This window comes from Protomyctophum parallelum, assembly GCF_964188405.1.
Source record: "Protomyctophum parallelum genome assembly, chromosome: 18".
Classification (NCBI taxonomy): Eukaryota; Metazoa; Chordata; class Actinopteri; order Myctophiformes; family Myctophidae; genus Protomyctophum; species Protomyctophum parallelum.
The window spans coordinates 33,929,938-33,946,798 of record NC_139716.1 but is presented as its reverse complement, the minus strand read 5'-3'; the positions used below and the strand labels follow the sequence as shown (position 1 = coordinate 33,946,798).

The 16,861-nt window shown below is 43.3% G+C and overlaps 1 protein-coding gene across 1 annotated transcript; it reads right to left on the bottom strand.

The window, feature by feature from the left end:
* Positions 1 to 3,369: 3,369 nt before the first annotated feature.
* LOC310876105 (circularly permutated Ras protein 1) lies at positions 3,370 to 16,828 on the bottom strand (the record flags this gene model as incomplete). The annotated part of the gene is made up of 16 exons (XM_083789551.1): positions 3,370 to 3,498; positions 3,636 to 3,686; positions 3,972 to 4,065; positions 4,362 to 4,502; positions 5,237 to 5,348; positions 5,506 to 5,618; positions 5,913 to 6,019; positions 8,268 to 8,352; positions 8,709 to 8,830; positions 9,455 to 9,536; positions 9,681 to 9,832; positions 14,183 to 14,272; positions 14,661 to 14,711; positions 14,828 to 15,046; positions 15,654 to 15,739; positions 16,729 to 16,828. 16 exons carry the CDS (start codon positions 16,826 to 16,828, stop codon positions 3,370 to 3,372), a joined length of 1,734 nt encoding a protein of 577 aa, XP_083645677.1.
* Positions 16,829 to 16,861: the final 33 nt, after the last annotated feature.

Genomic DNA, 16,861 nt, shown 5'->3' with positions numbered 1-16,861 from the left:
GCGCACGCACACACACACACACACACACGCACACACACACACACACACACACACACACACACACACTTTACATGCATGCATGCGGCATGCATGCGGCATGCATGTGGCACGTACAGCACACTAACACTTATTTGTTTTACTATTTTTGTGGTGACATCAAAATAAATTCTTCACTACTGTAAACAATGTTGACACGCATGCGTACGTGACATGCGTGAGTGAAACTGTATTTCAGGAATTGGGTCAACCTGGAGGAGCCCTGACACGTGTGTGTGTGTGTGTGTGTGTGTGTTTGTGTTTGAGAGAGAGAGAGACAGACAAAGAGAGAGAGAGGACAAGTGGATCTGTTATGCGTGTGGCTTTGGGTCCATTTGTCCCCTTAGAACAGTTGTTCCCTACCAGTGGTTCGGGGACCCACCGGTGGTCCCCAGCTAAATGATGGAGAGTTGGTAACCAAATGGACTCTTTATTAGATATTATTGAGGTTTCATTGTCTCCACCAGGCCAAAGGCGTGGGGAGAGAGTATGTTTTGCACTGTGTCCGTGTGTCCGTCCGTCCGCAATTTACGTGAAATCTTTCACTGACTTTCCTACTAGGCTGAGGAATATATCCCACCTTTTCACATTGGCCTGTTATAGTGCCACCAACAGGTGAATTTTGCCTCAAATCATCCAATTGCCATCCAAGGCGTAAAAAGAAATGCCACCCTTTTCACATTGGCCTATTATAGCGCCACCAGGAGGCCACAACCTGACCTGCCCTGGTGGAGACCTGTGCCCCGAGGGGCACTTTATCTAGTTTGGTTTAATGTTATGCTCTCAAGTTAAAATATTGTTAATCATTTGCATTACTTAATTTACAAGAAGTCTACACAATCAGAGAATGTAAAATAATTGTAATTTTTTTATTTTACCTGTTCTCTCCTATGGTACCACATCATTACAGCATGGATGGACAAATTCTAATCCAAGGATAACAATATTCTTTAGTTTTGGATCTGCGAGGCTAAATCTCATCAAATGGTGAGACAGCCCTCCTCTTTTAAATATTGTGAGTGCCCGGATCTCCGCCTTATTTCAATTGATGTCTAATCCCGATTGATCCAGGAGAACCTTTTCACTATTTTTACATATTTTATCTACCTGCACATGTCCGTTGAGCACCTGGTTCTTTGCTTGCCTCTTCAATCTATGCCAAGGTGCATTGAAACCGTTCCTGTGGTCTCTACAACACCTTACTAAGATGTTTTCCCTTAAAGTTTTAAGCCCTCTGTAGAGTATGTTTGATTCACTAATCTGCAAATAATTAGCAAAGAACATAACAAAAATAAATGTAGAAATATGAGTAGAGAAAGCATTAAGTATTAAGGCGACAGGTGCGTAGGAGAGGGTCATGGTGAGAATTATTGTAATCCTACAAAATCAAAGAACACAAAATAACAAAAAACAATCTCTATTTGCAACGTATTTCTTCAAAAGAACAGTGTGATTAGTCTAAGAAATATGAGTAAACGTGACAGGGGAAGTTCAAGCCGAGGCCATGTCATTTTGCCACAACCTACTTTGTGCGAAACAGTAGGTCAAAGGAGGTGTCATTACACTGTAACTCAAGGACCTGTACAGCTGGTTGGTTAAGCTATCAACTACCAATCCTGGGATGCCTTTGGTTCCCACAGTCAGATTTCTTTGTATTGTTCAATTGTTCATATTCACTTGTTTTTTCTCAACACCAACCAGCATAAGGATAGTTGTTACAGTTCAGTTGAAGCTGTTGAAACTATAAAATCGATGTGGCCTTGATGACTTAATATTCTTGGTTGGAAATGTTTTCCTTGTGGGGTCGGCAGTGGCTCAGGGGTTGGATTGGCCAGAAGAACGTCCGGATGGGAACCGTGAGGTTCACAGTTTCGGGGAGCCCGGGATCGAGAGTTATAGTGTCGAAGTGTCCTTGAGACACTGAACCCCTAATTTGCTCCCAATATGCAGGTTGTTGCCTTGCATGGTTTCCTCCACCATCGGTGTGTGAATGTGCAGCAAGGGGCGAAATCCGAAAGAGTCGGCCGTCCCGCCGGCCGGTATAGGTCCGATGGCCGGCCGTTTGAATGGGTGCATGTATGCACAAACTATGTATAGCGCTTTGGATAAAAGCGCTATATAAATGCACCGTTTACCTTCTCTGTCCGTCCGCCCGTCCTCTGGTTTGTAATGGTGAGCTTATTCCCAACTTGTCAGCTACATGACTGACTGACTAATGCTAAGCTTAAGGTAGTTTGAACACTCAACTAAGTGTTGCAGGTCGACCCGGTCATAGGGTTTAGGAACCTCTTTCTTTGTTTTTGAATAATTTTGGGCCTTTTTCTGCCTTTAGGTAAACAGAAGTCTGACAGGAAATGGGGGGGAGATAGGGGGGGCACGCACTCCACGCAGCAAAGGTTATCAGGATGGAGACTCCCAAATCCACGACCCGCTGTCAGGCTATAGGATTACCAGCCTATCTGCCCAGACGGCCACGCCAGCCGCCCAGGCCAGGAACCTTGTTCTACAGTAGAGGGATGACAGCAGCTGCCAATTATAGTGCAGCGATGATATTACAACTGAGATACAGTGGTGGTGGAGGTGTATGCAGGACATCGACGGACGTGATATCGCTTACACGTACACACACACACACACACACACACACACACAAATATGCACGCACAAAATACACACACACACTGGGAACACCTCTAAATTGACATGAATTAATGCTTTATTCTAAAACGAGTCAGTCAGTTGATGATAACACAGCGTTACACTTTGACCCGCATTCTTGTGCTCTGTTATAGTGGAGAAACAACACCCAAATACTGTTGTTCGCCATCACAGTTTGTCATCTTTTTTGTAAAACTGGTGATGAATGATGTCATAGTTACAGACCCCGGCGGGGTTCCTACATGGTGATCCATGTCACAACAGAATGAGATCTGTCATTATAGGAGTATGGGTTTCAATGGGTACAATGTCATAAGAGAGTGATTGCACAAATCCGTGAAGATGAGTACCTTGGCTGCATAGTTTGGGTTCCTTTGTGCTTTCACCATGTCTTTCTGTTGCATTGTTGGCTCTGGCGGAATGTCTTTTCAGTCCTTCTTTGTGTCCTACGAGCAGTAAACATGTGGACTCCAAAGTCTCTCTCTCTCTCTCTCTCTCTCTCTCTCTCCCCCTCTCCCCATTTTGACTACACCCCCCCAAAAGGTTTATTTTGCACAGAGTTACAGACCGGTAAAAGGTCAGCTTGGTTCATTCATTTAGCTGGGACCCCCTGGAACCACCTCAAGGACTCCGCCCCCCCCCCTCACACACACACACACCTGGAGAACCACTGCTCTACATTGCCTCCATGGCTTCCGGTGTCTTCTTGGTGGTGCTGTGTGCTTGTGCTTGACGACTGCTGCTGTTCACATTTCTGGCTCTCTTCATCTGGTACACCACCTCAGCTGCCTCGTCAGAGAGCACCTGGACAGCAAGGGGGGGGGGGGGGTAAGACATGAAACGGGTCGCGATGAGACACGCTTTGAGCTTGTGGTTCGGCTTTTTTGGCTCTTTTTTTAGTTGTGCACTGTGCATGTGTTTGCGATGGACAGTATACTTACAGCTGGAGGAGTACATTGGCTGTTCTGAAGCTGTGTTTCCACCTTCTCCCCCTTAAAAAGAGAAAGACGAATATTGCAATAGAATTTCATTGAATGTATTTTGTAATATGAAAAATGCAGTCTTGTTTTCTTTTGCTTTTTGTCTTTGTCTTTTCTTTTTTCCTTTTCTTTCCGTATAGTCTTGTTTGTTGTTTTTCTTGTGTGTTCTTCCTTCAATAAAAATTAAGTGGAAAAAAAAGAAAAAAAGAGAAAGACGTGCACGTGTTCACGCTTGTGCACGAGATGTGTTCTCCAATTATTGACCAGTGGTCAAATGGAAATTGGTTGATTGATTACCTCAAGCTCTGGAGTGAGGTCGTCACAGATGGTTGTCATGGTTTCAATCCAGGTACCATAGATAGATTCCTCTTCAGGGGCAGGCTGCTGCTCACTGTAGGGCGCGCGCACACGCACACGCACACGCACACGCACACGCACACGCACACACACACACACACACACACACACACACACACACGCACACACACACGCACACACACACACGTTTTGTGTGTTCTCTCTCTCTCTCTTTTGGTAGATCTGCTATTTATTTTGTCTTGAAAATGTGTGACAAAATCTTCAATAATAAATAACTCAAATCTTTATGTCTGGGAGTCCTTCACCGAAAACTGGACTATGAATAGGCCTTTAGTCGACGAAATCAACACGTCAAAGCCGCCCCCGTACCTGATGTCGTTGAGGAGAACCTGCTGGGCGTGGAGCTGCCTCTGGGCCTCGTGGACCCGGCCCTCCATGGTCAGCCGGGCACACAGCTGGGCACAATGGACGGCCAGCACAGCCATGTTCAGACTGCCGGCCCACACCCGGCTGGAGAGAGACACGGACGCCACAACAAGCGTTAAAAAAACTAGAGCGGTGCCCATTGGGCACTGGCCTACTTGCAACGATGCAAGTTGGAAATATATATACTATATATATACTATAGAAAATTAACTCCATATATGGGCATAAAAGGTGCCCCACCTTTTATGCCCATATATGGAGTTAATTTTCAGGCATGCCCAACTATGGAGTCTATGCAGATGTCAGAACAACATAGTGATGTCAAAACAGGCCCCCTCCACCTTTACTCCACTACATTTATTTGAAAACATTAGTTAGTAGTTACTACTATACATTTACTTTGTACATTTTGATTATTATTATAAAACATACATTATCCACTTCAAACCTATATACAATTTAGGCCATTTGAAAATAGCCAATTTTTATTTTACATTGCAGTATCAAAAATGATCACTGGATTCAGAGAGAGAGAGAGAGAGAGAGAGAGAGAGTTGTTGTTATGATGCTGTGTCATCATTCCTGTATACAATAACTTGTACAGTACATGCTATTTTTAGTCTGTTATTGGAAGATGTTGACACTCCTGTTGAATCCTGGCTCTCTCCCAAATGTTGTAGTGTACACAGTTGAAACTCACATGCCCATGCACACTCACATATGCATGGCATGACACACTCACATATGCATGGCATGACACACTCACATATGCATGGCATGACTGAAACACGCACGGACGCACGCACACACACACCTACCTGGCGGTGGTAACTCTGCGTTGTTCAGTAATGATGCGGGTGACGTTCTGTTGGTCTCTGGTCTTAAAACTCAACTGGAGCTGAAATGGCAGTCTGTCTCTCTGGAGGAAATCTGTTGACACGCGCGCGCACGCACCACACACACACACACACACACACACACACACACACACACACACACACACACACACACACACACACTATCAACATTAGTCAAAGTGTGTGTGTGTGTGTGTGTGTGTGTGTGTGTGTGTGTGTTTTTATCTTACTTTCCACGCTGTCCACTTTAACAGCAAACTGGAAAGTGATCTCCAGACCCTCTGTTACGTTCCCTATGTCTCTGACCAGCTTGTAGTTACTGTCCTCCTCATAGGGAAAATACCTTGAGAGAGGGGGGGGGGGGGGGGGGGGTAAGGACAGAAGGTGAGAGAGAAAGATAAATCAATTTCCGTCAGGACAACTCATGAATGGATATTTATTGAATGGATATTTATTGAATATAAAATGAGCAATATATTTATTATGGTTTGCCGATTACAGTGATGTGTCTCCAGGCTCCTTCCCAGCTACCTCCCACCTGCTCACTGGTGAAACTTCCGGGAGGAAAAACAGGGCCGTGCACTAGAGACCACAGCTGTTTGCCACATTTTAATCCCTTTTCCCGCCATTCACTCACATGCCATCCGGGGCTAGCAGAGTCAGCCTGACGCCCGTCGCCAGGACGTTGTCTGCCAAGGCCGACTGGATCTCCGTCGCCACGGTGCCAATGTTGACAATGTTCACCTGTGTGTGGGAGCAATATGGTGGTGAAAAGAATACACAAAACAGCAGAAAGAAAAGGTCAATGGGTAAAAAAAAAACCATAATCCTCCATTTTAATCCTCCATTTTTGGCCATCGGTGGGATGGCCGACTTTTCTACCTGGTGGCTGGTGTCCCTATTTATATATATTTTCCTAATGATTATTCCTAATCTTAATTTGTTAATTAAGATTTTAGGAAAATAAAAGAAGACATACTTTGTTTTCAGATCTCTTGTGTTTCAATGTGCACAATATCCAGTATAATTTCTATAGTGGGATGTTTTGTCTGAAAACGGATGAATACTGACCACCTGACCAACGTAATCTATGTTCTTTAGCTACCACAATAAAACAATAAACGGATGAATACTGACCAACGTAATCTATGTTCTTTAGCTACCACAATAAAACAATAAACGGATGAATACTGACCAACTGACCAACGTAATCTATGTTCTTTAGCTACCACAATAAAATGTGTGCACATTGAAAAACAAGGAACAAGGAAGTTTGTCTGTTTTACATTTGCCTGAACAAGGAATCAGCCATGACCTGTTTGTATTAGAGGCCATGTTTGTATACGCTCTTTTGGGCTTGCCTGCCTCCTCCTTGCACGTTTTGAGGGGCGACTATGCCCAGCTTCGTGTGTTTGGGTGTACCCCATAGCGATGATTTGATTGGCTGAGCACCCTATGATGATTTGATTGGCTGAGCAATGTATTGAGGATAAAAAGTCAGTAAGTCAGAAAGACAGAAAAGTGAGGACGCCAATTGTGATTGGCCAGTATGTGATGATGTATGGTGATTTCATAATGTGATCATTTTATAAAAATGTTCTGGCTCTGGGAGCTGACCAGTACAACCACAGTCTGATACTGTTGGTCACTGGGAGCTGACCAGTACAACCACAGTCTGATACTGTTGGTCACTGGGAGCTGACCAGTACAACCACAGTCTGATACTGTTGGTCACTGGGAGCTGACCAGTACAACCACAGTCTGATACTGTTGGTCACTGGGAGCTGACCAGTACAACCACAGTCTGATACTGTTGGTCACTGGGAGCTGACCAGTACAACCACAGTCTGATACTGTTGGTCACTGGGAGCTGACCAGTACAACCACAGTCTGATACTGTTGACCATTGGGAGCTACAGTGACACTATGGGGTCAGGTCTATGTTTATGTGGTATGATAACAGACCATGAGCTGATCTGAGACCTGTGGCACAGTGAGGTTACGGTAGGTCTACAGTATACGTGTACCAGCTGGTTGTACTTCTTTAAGGACATTAATGTATTTCAGACGGTACAGTGTGTACTGCAGTACTCCATATATCTGATCTCACCATCAACCAGTTCCTATTAGTAGGATAGTGTGTACTGCGCTAGAGTAAACATCCTATCAGAACAATCTTACTGTACTGTAGGAAGACCAGCCTCCTCCCTCCAGAACAAAGACAGTGTTGTGTCAAGGATCTATTTTTATCTCTGCCAAGCCAAAGGCAGGGAAGTGGTTATGTTGCTCTGTGTGTGTCTCTGTGTGTGTGTGTGTGTGTGTGCGTGCGTGCGTGGATCCTTTCGTAAATAACATCACAAACCGCTTCAATGATCATCATCAAATGTCTTGTACACGCAGGCCAAACAATTAGTGAATTCCTCATCTCAGACCCACCGTTCCTCCAAGCTATGGGATACATACCAGACAGTGTTCCTTGAGGGGGTTCCAAATGGTATACGCTTAGAGCTATGGGGGTCTTTGAAATAAAAACGTCAGAGAACCGCTGGCTTAGTGCAACTAGCCACGCCTACAATTGAAGTTATCAATCTAGCATTTGAGATCCTCACTACACTATAGAATAAAAGATTTCACACCGCGAATGCGAAACGACGCGTTGTGCGCTTGTAGATCTGCTATTTTCACTAGTTTGGGCCCCGCGGGGCAAACATCTAATCTCTCTTTTGGCTCGACCTGAAAAGTTTGGGAACCACAGCTTTACAGTACATGATTCAAATAGTTTCAAGGATTACCAGGTCACGTTGTCTCTCATCTGTCCTACTCTGAACTTTTGGCTACAGGTATTTGGTCTATGACTGTAATAATACACTTTCTGGCATCTGTGTCGTTGGAGTCAACAACAAGATCACAGGTGTTCAGCCTTTGCACAAAAGGCTGAACACCAAAAACGAAATAGACAAATATCAGTATCATGTGCGTGTGCATGTCTCACCCGGCCCCCAGTACTGTCTGCCAGCAGGCCCACCTCTGCCAGACGACAGTCTGTCCCTTCAAATGTCATGATTGATAGTATCACCCTGAAAGACAGAGAGACACGTCAACATACGACCGGGTATACACAGCATTTCACTGACAACCATTCACAATTTGTGTTTAGAAAGAGAGAAAGAAAGAAAGAAAGAAAGAAAGAAAGAAGACGTAATCACAATTTTGGAATAACAATTTAGGCATTTAGCGGATACTCTTTCTTAATCCAGACTTTACACTAAGCAAGGTAGTTTACATCACTACTATCACTATCGAGGTAACACAACAAGTGCATAGAAATAGTCAACTAGGATCATCAAGTAAATAGTAAACCAATAACCATCAAACTAACAGTAGAATATCCGTACATTGAAACTATAAACACTAGGATGCTTATAATCCTCACCCACTCGCAGCTGCCTGGTGAGACAGCTTTCTGTAGAAAGATGAGGAAGATGAGGAAGAGGAGGGAACCTGCTCCATTGCTCCCAATCCAATGTTGGCTCTGCCATCCGTACACAGAATCACCTGAGGACACAGATTGAGTTGAGTTACAAACAGAATTCTGCATTGTAACTGTGCCTGTGACCTTATCTCACACCTGTGATATACATACTCGATAACAAATTGTATCAGATTGTTATTGTAAAAATGGTTCCTTCTAGGTATATTACTAACAATTACACTGCTTACAAGATCCGACCTACAGTCAAAAGTGAACTCGGGTAAGGATAAAGCGTTGTTGAGGGGAGCTAGCCATGCCAATGCAAGGCTTTCCAAAATTAAGTCATGTGGGCCAATTCTATGGATTTTTAATGTTCGTTTAGAGCCTTACGTCTTACGCCTGGCTGATATAAATACAGTGGGTGGCTCTCACTTTTTTGTTTAACATTTAAAACCTCCAATACATTTTGCCAATTTTTCTCCCCAATTTAGTTATTATGCCAATTAAAGTCCTCCAGCTGCTTGCAGTCACCCTCCCCGCCCGGCTTCCGGCCCTCGTTGAACACGGGCCAATTGTGTTCGTATAAACTTCCGGCAAAGCCGGCTGCACCATGGTGGATTCAAACCACTAGACACCATGTTCATGTGCTACTCGACTCACATGACCAAATAAACAAACAAACAAATACATATTAAGAAAGCTCATACCTTTGAGCCTGGGTACCGTGACGCCATGGCAACGGAGACCAGAGCAGCTGGTCCGAGACAGGTGGCACCGTGATCTCTGAACCTGGACATGGAGACATGTTCGGGTGTTGAGCTCTGAAGATAGCAGATCTACTATCAGATCTGCTATTTTCAGCATGCAACCAAGACAGACAGACTGACAGACAGACAGACAGAGACAAACGTGTGAACACATCAACACACTCACTCTTTGACTTTCTGCAGAAGCGCTTGGTAGCACTCCGCTATACAATGTGGTGTGCTGTAGGCCACGCCCTCTTGCCATATATGGTCGTAGTCAATCAGTGCCCAGTCCGTGAACCTGGTGGGTTCTCTGGTCCCGTCCCCGTAAACCACCACCTGGACATAATTAAGGGATACAGGAGGGGGACACAGTGATGATGTGGTCCACATACTAGATAAACCACCACCTGGACATAATTAAGGGATACAGGAGGGGGACACGGTGATGATGTGGTCCACATACTAGATAAACCACCACCTGGACATAATTAAGGGATACAGGAGGGGGACACGGTGATGATGTGGTCCACATACTAGATAAACCACCACCTGGACATAATTAAGGGATACAGGAGGGGGACACGGTGATGATGTGGTCCACATACTAGTTAAACCACCACCTGGACATAATTAAGGGATACAGGAGGGGGACACAGTGATGATGTGGTCCACATACTAGATAAAGACTAACGCTTTCTAAACAGCCGCCGCCTAGTCTAGAGGATTAAGAGCGTCTGCTAAATGCCTAGATTGTTGTAAATTGTAATAGAGATATATACTTCAGAATTGCTATCCCACGTTAGAATAATAATATGGATTCAAAAGATGCAGTCTTGTTGCGTTAATAGAGCATGAGCATGATTGTACAATGCAAATGGATGGTAACCATTCTGTGCTGTCTGCGATGCAATCAGTCTAGGTAAGAGGTGAAATTGAATGTTGACAGATGTAATCGCATTTACAGTCTCTCTCTGTGTGTGTGTGTGTGTGTGTGTGGTAATATTCCAAACTAAGTTGTTGACATCTTGACAGGCCTTACCATGACACTGAACAAATCTCACTATCACTCACTGCACGCGTGCGTGTATGTGCGCTTGTGCACGTGGAAGCCGGAAATAAAAGCACTTCCGGTCCCTCCCCTTGCGAGACTGCAGCTGGGTGCTATTGTCTTTATAAGTCCAATGAAACACTTCTTTGTAACGTATGGCCGCTGTAGTCCAGTGGTTTAATCACTCGCCTCTCAATGTTTTGGTGCTGACGACGCTGGTTCGAATCGCGCGAAAGACAAAAGTTTTTATATTAAAATAAAATAGCCGTATGGAATGAATACATTATTTACAATACATTAGGCAGGCAGACAGGCAGGCAGACAGGCAGTCTGTCTGTCTGTCTGTCTGTCTAAAATATAATAATTTTGGTTTGCCGCGAGCGGGAATTGAACCAGCGTCCTCAGCAAAAAAGAATAGAGAGGCGAGGAATTAGACCACTATACTACAGCGACCCGTTACAAAGAGGTGTTCCATTGGACTTTTAAAGTTAAGTCCAACGAGAGCAGAAAAAAATATATATGAAGGACGCAGGCTCGCCTGGAGACCGGACCGGCGAGGCGCACGTCGCAAACGGGTAGATATAGTCGCGACGAGTCACGTTCTGTCGCGACGAGTCCAGCTCACGCCACAACGGGTAGATATAGCTGCGACGAGTCCCGTTCTGGCGCGACGGAAAATAATAGCCAACATATTACGTCGCAAACGGGTAGATATAGCCGCGACGAGTCCGTTCTGCCGGGACGAATTGATATTTACGCCAGGACGTACTCGAATATACGTTGCGACGGAAAAATATACGTCGCGACGTACGTCGTCCGTCGTGAAGGCATTTCGCTGTCTCTCGAAAACCTACTAACCTCCTAACTCCATTGGATCCTCACAAACTATGTGCCAAACCAGCTAACTCTACCCATTTAGCAATCTTTTATTTTTATTTTTTAAATCATTGCTATTGAACACCCTTTATGTCTGTGTGTTGGTTAAAAAATATTGAACCAATGAAATTTTATTAAAAAAAAAAATCCCCCGATTATAGGGAATAAAACAATTGATAAGTAGTGTAACTTTATAACTTTTTTTTAAGTAATAAGTAAAAACAATACTGTTTAAGAGTAACTTTGACAACACTGGTGATGTTGGATTTATCCTGTTCCATTATCTGTATGGAATTGTTACAGTATGTTGGACCAACCTACAAATCAACAAACTCTTTTTTTCCAAGAAAGCAAAGCCTGTCAGTGGAAGCTACTGACAGGCTGGTCGAGAGAATCGAATGTGGTGCAAAGAATGCAACACGCTTCTTATAGCATGTGAACCGGTCGAGTATTGACAGTATAGCTTGTTAATAATGAACAGTGGTGGAAAACATACTCACATTTCTTACTTAACCCTGCCGGCCCCAGCGATTCTTTTGGGCAACATTTATATTTTATCAAAAACAAATACTGGTATATATATTTTAAATGTATCAATACTGTAATGGAAATACTCTGTTACAAGTAAAAGTCCGGAATTAAACGTGAGTAAAAGTACTAAAGTGTTTGTATCAAAATGTACTTAAAGCACCAAAAGTAGAATTCACTCATTATGCAGAATGCCCAATTTCACACGTTTTCAAATGACAAAAATTTACAAAAAGTACAGTACTTGAGTAAGAGTAAGTTACATACAGTATTACACCACTGATAATGAATAGCTCTGGATTCAGATGTGACACTACTACTGTACTCAGCGTACTGTATGAATATACATCTGCCTCTCTCTTTCTGTATGTGTTTTAGTTGTTGGGTCGGTCAGCACTGGATAACCTAGATACTCTATGCGAGTGTGCCTGCACTTGTGAGCTTGTGGCACACAGTAACAAATATAGGAATCTAGTAGTATGTGCATTTGTTTTGTTTTGTATAAGTTTGCTCAATGTGTATGCTTATTAATGTACTGAGTGCAAAAGCATGTGAACCAAGTGTGTATAAATGTATGTCAATCAGCAAACCATGCTATAAAAAAACCCACATTGTGTGCATGCATTGTCTTTGACCTACCTGTGACAAATACCTGCCACAATGAGCTCTGGGGTAATTAGTTTGTCAAGTTGATTTAGGCAGACAGCTCCGCCCGCTGTCACCTACAGAATGTCATTCTGCTATGCTGACTGTAATCCTTCACCTGAATGCTGTCACCCTTCACCCATTTACCTGAATACTAAGTGGTACTGTACGTGGGCCACACGCATGTGAAGAACTCACATGCAACCAAGTGTAAAATCAGGTATCACGACACAACGTCATCAAGGCCTGCCCAAAGTAACACATTTTTGTCTTATGATATTTAGTCAACTAAAACCGAAACATTTCAGATGACTGTCTTCTTCTTCTTTTTAATAGTCTACGACTAAAACTAAATCAAGAGCAACACTGGTGCTATAGGGACCACAGAAGATAATGAATATTAACACATTTTGGGGCACGAACCGCTTTTGGTGTTAGCATTACGTTATGCTTTAGCTATTTAAAAATAGCAGATCTACAAGCTCATAGCGCACCACCGAGTGGCGTTCTACGAGCTTGTAGGTCTGCTATTTAAAAAAAATCGAAGAACGACTGACATAGAAACATAGCTTTTTCAGAAAACTGTCAGGATATAGAAGACATTTTTAGAATCTGATCTCAGGTCAGAATGGGTTAAACTAGAAAAGGTGCCCCTCGGGGCACAGGTCTCCACCAGGGCAGGTCAGGTTGTGACCTCCTGGTGGCGCTATAATAGGCCAATGTGAAAAGGGTGCTTATGCCTTTGATGGCAATTGGATGATCCAATTGCCATCAAACGGACAGAGTGCAAAACATACTCTCTCCCCATGCCTTCGGCCTGGTGGAGACAATTACTTGTTCTCTGTGTGTGTATGTGTGTGTGTGTGTGTGTGTGTGTGTGTGAAGACTTTGAGAACCACTGTTCTAAATTAAAATAATTAATTAATAATAAAGATTTATAAAAAAAAGTTGTGAGCTTGTAGATCTGCCATTTTCAGAGTGCAACACCACGAGCGCAATCAGACTTTATTAGTTCTACTGGATCTGTTCATAGTCTATTTAGTCTTAGTCATCATAGCATCGTGACATTGTTTTCGTCATTGTTTTAGTCGACGGAATTAACACCGTTTGACAGTGGGCTGTCCATGCCCAACAGAAACAAACTTTTCAGTATTACCCGTATTGCTTATTGCTTCCAAGATCAGACTTCTAACACCCACACACTTTCTGATATGAACAATAAGGCCATCACAAGGTTAGCAGCACTTTCAATATCAAATGACACTGATCATCCCCTGTATCGCTTTTTCAACCTCATGCCATCTGGACAAAGACACAGAACCTTGCTGTGGGAAAAAGGTCCGCTATAGCAGGAGTTTTGTCCTCTCAGCCATTAAACAAACTGCCCCGACGATAGGATGGTTCTGTGCACAGTGGGGACCTCATGTTTACGCATTGTCTTGGTGATATGTTTTTCTTTGCTATGTGTTGTTTTGTTGTGGGTGTTTCAACAGACCTGTGAAGATGAATATCCTTCGGGACAAGAAAGATGATTATTATATCCAGAAAACTGTTGGACCCCAGCCCATCCCCTCCCATCATGCTCCTACCTCGTCGTTGAAGGTCACCAGCGCCACTCTCCTGTGAGGGGAGCTCTGGAGCAGAGACTGTAGCGCCCTCTGGAGGGCATCCTGGATTCCCTGAAAATACAACAAGCTGTCAGTTTTAGCATTAAGATATAGCCATGGATGGACACCAAGCATTACACAGTACACACCAAGCATTGGCTGGCAGACGTCCGTTAAAATGGTATAACTCAAATATCACATCATATATAATATGATATATATATAATAACAGCAAGTAAAAGTGTGTGTGTGTGTGTGTGTGTGTGTGAAGACTTTGAGAACCACTGTTCTACATTAAAATAATTCATTCATAATAAAGATTTATAATAAAAAGAGCTTGTAGATCTGCCAACACCCGAGCGCAATCAGACTTGTCTTTATTAGTTCTACTGGATCTGTTTATAGTCTATTTAGTCTTAGTCACCTTATAGTTTTTATTTAGTTTTGCGCACACGCTCACCTGTAGTCGGGATATGTAGGTTGGTGACCTGATGCTGTTGCCAGGGGTAACCTGATGATTGACAGCAATAATAATTGTGAGGTGAGAGTTACAGGCATCACATTGCTCTAGGATCAACATCGATTTGCCACTCCCTTTATGCATGTGCGTATACCCTCTATACGCACCTCAGTGGTGACACTCATGCTTCCAGAAATGTCGACGCAGAACACCACCACGCTGTCCTCGAGGTTCTGATAGTCGTCGTCCAGCGGGGTGGGCCGGTACAGCACGTCTCGGCCCCTGGGGCCCTGAAACGCACCCAGGCGAGGGCCCAGCATGGAGGGGTCCGCAGAGCTGTCCGGAGAGAGAGCGTTCTCAGTACCGCAGAACTCACACGACCACACCTGCAGAGGAGACGAGAGGAGAGAAGAGGAGAGAAGCAACGTTGATTTCGTCGACTAAAGCTATGACGGAAAATGTTCGGCGACTACCTTTTGTCACTGAAGAAAACTGAATAAAAGCTAAATGAAAACTAAGCTATGATGACTAAATCTATGACTACATTTACTGACGATTTCGTCAAATTTAAATGTTAGCGAGGGATTAGTGGAGAAGAGATCCGGTAGAACTAAAAGACAAGTATTTTTTTGGTTGTGTGCACTGTGACACGTTGTGAGCTTGTAGATCGGCTATTTTCGGCACACAGCTGAGTATAAATCTGGCATTTCAACGCCATCAGGGCCCATCAAAATACATTTTAGTCTGTCTGACTGTAGATTTAGTTGACATTTTTTACTATTTAATCCAAATTACGGTAAACTAAAACTAAAACATTTCATATGACTAAATTATGACTAAAGACTATGACTAAAACTAAATCAAAATTAGCTGTAAAAATCAACACTAGAGGAGAGGAGATACTATCGAGTCGTGACATGGTCAGAAACAAAAAGGAAGACAGAACTCCCAAAACATGCTAAGTGAAATGTATATGGGTGAATTTAAACTCACATTGATCTGTATAGAACTCACAGACGACAGGACAGCACTACATTTCCCACAATTCACCGGGCGCTGACAACTCTGGAGACACGAGGCTGAGCATTGGAAGAAGAGTGGACCAAAAGTCGGTATGCATAGTGGTAACAGGTACGGTCGCCCCTTTTCCATCTCGCCCCACTACTCTACCTAGCTGTAAATAAACATAATTCATGTTGGTGATTATATAAAAAGGTATTATCATATTAATTTATCATTGTTAAGTTCACTCTGTATATCCACGGGCATAATAGCATGATGATGCCATTACAAAACATGGGCTACATGGAAGAAATGTGTTTAATAAAACAAAATTAACTGCTAGAAGGTCCTAAATTAACTTAATTAAGCAGTCACCGTCTCTGTGTCATGTTATTCTTTCTTAATTTTACAGAGTATAGAAATTGACTACTATACTCTTGTATACAAGATAATTTCAGATTTCAGAGAGGGAGGGAAATACTAAATTAACGGTTAACTACATTAAAACACTTTGCGGGGGCGTTGGTAAAGGGGCGAGTTGTTTGTTATTCTGCATAGTGTGGGCGTGCGTGTGTGTGTGTGTGTGTGTGTGTGTTTGTGCGCGCGTGCGTGTGTGTGTAGAAGATAAGTGACCATTTTGGAAGAGGCATGTACATTTTGACCACAGCCTGGAAGGGGCATTCCTTACCAATGTCTTAGGAAGCTATTATACAGCTTGATTACAAATGTAAACTGCTTGTGTTCATATTTGGAAGCCTCGGTAATGTCCATACATCAGTTGTAAGATGCAATCCTACAAGCTGAGAGCTATAAGGGATTGGCAAAATTCTGTTCAGTGTCTGTGATAATTGGCAGTCGACTCGCCATATACATGTACTGTATATGGAGGAGGCGATGCTTCCTGTACTCCCTGTATCTTGAAGCACTTGTTGAGTTTTTCAAGTTTGTGCATCTGCTAATGTTTTTGTTCAATCATTTCGTGTGAAATGTGAACGGAAATAAAGATGTTAAATGTGTGTGTGTGTGTGTGTGTGTGTGTGTGTGTGTGTGTGTGTGTCACTCGCACCTTTGCTGATGTCCACCAGTTTTCCAACACTGAGGGAGACCACGTTCACGTTGGCCCTCAGCCTGCTCTGACCTTGACCTTCATAGACGAATAGATGCATGGAGGGAACATTAGAATGCATGGCTGACAGCCG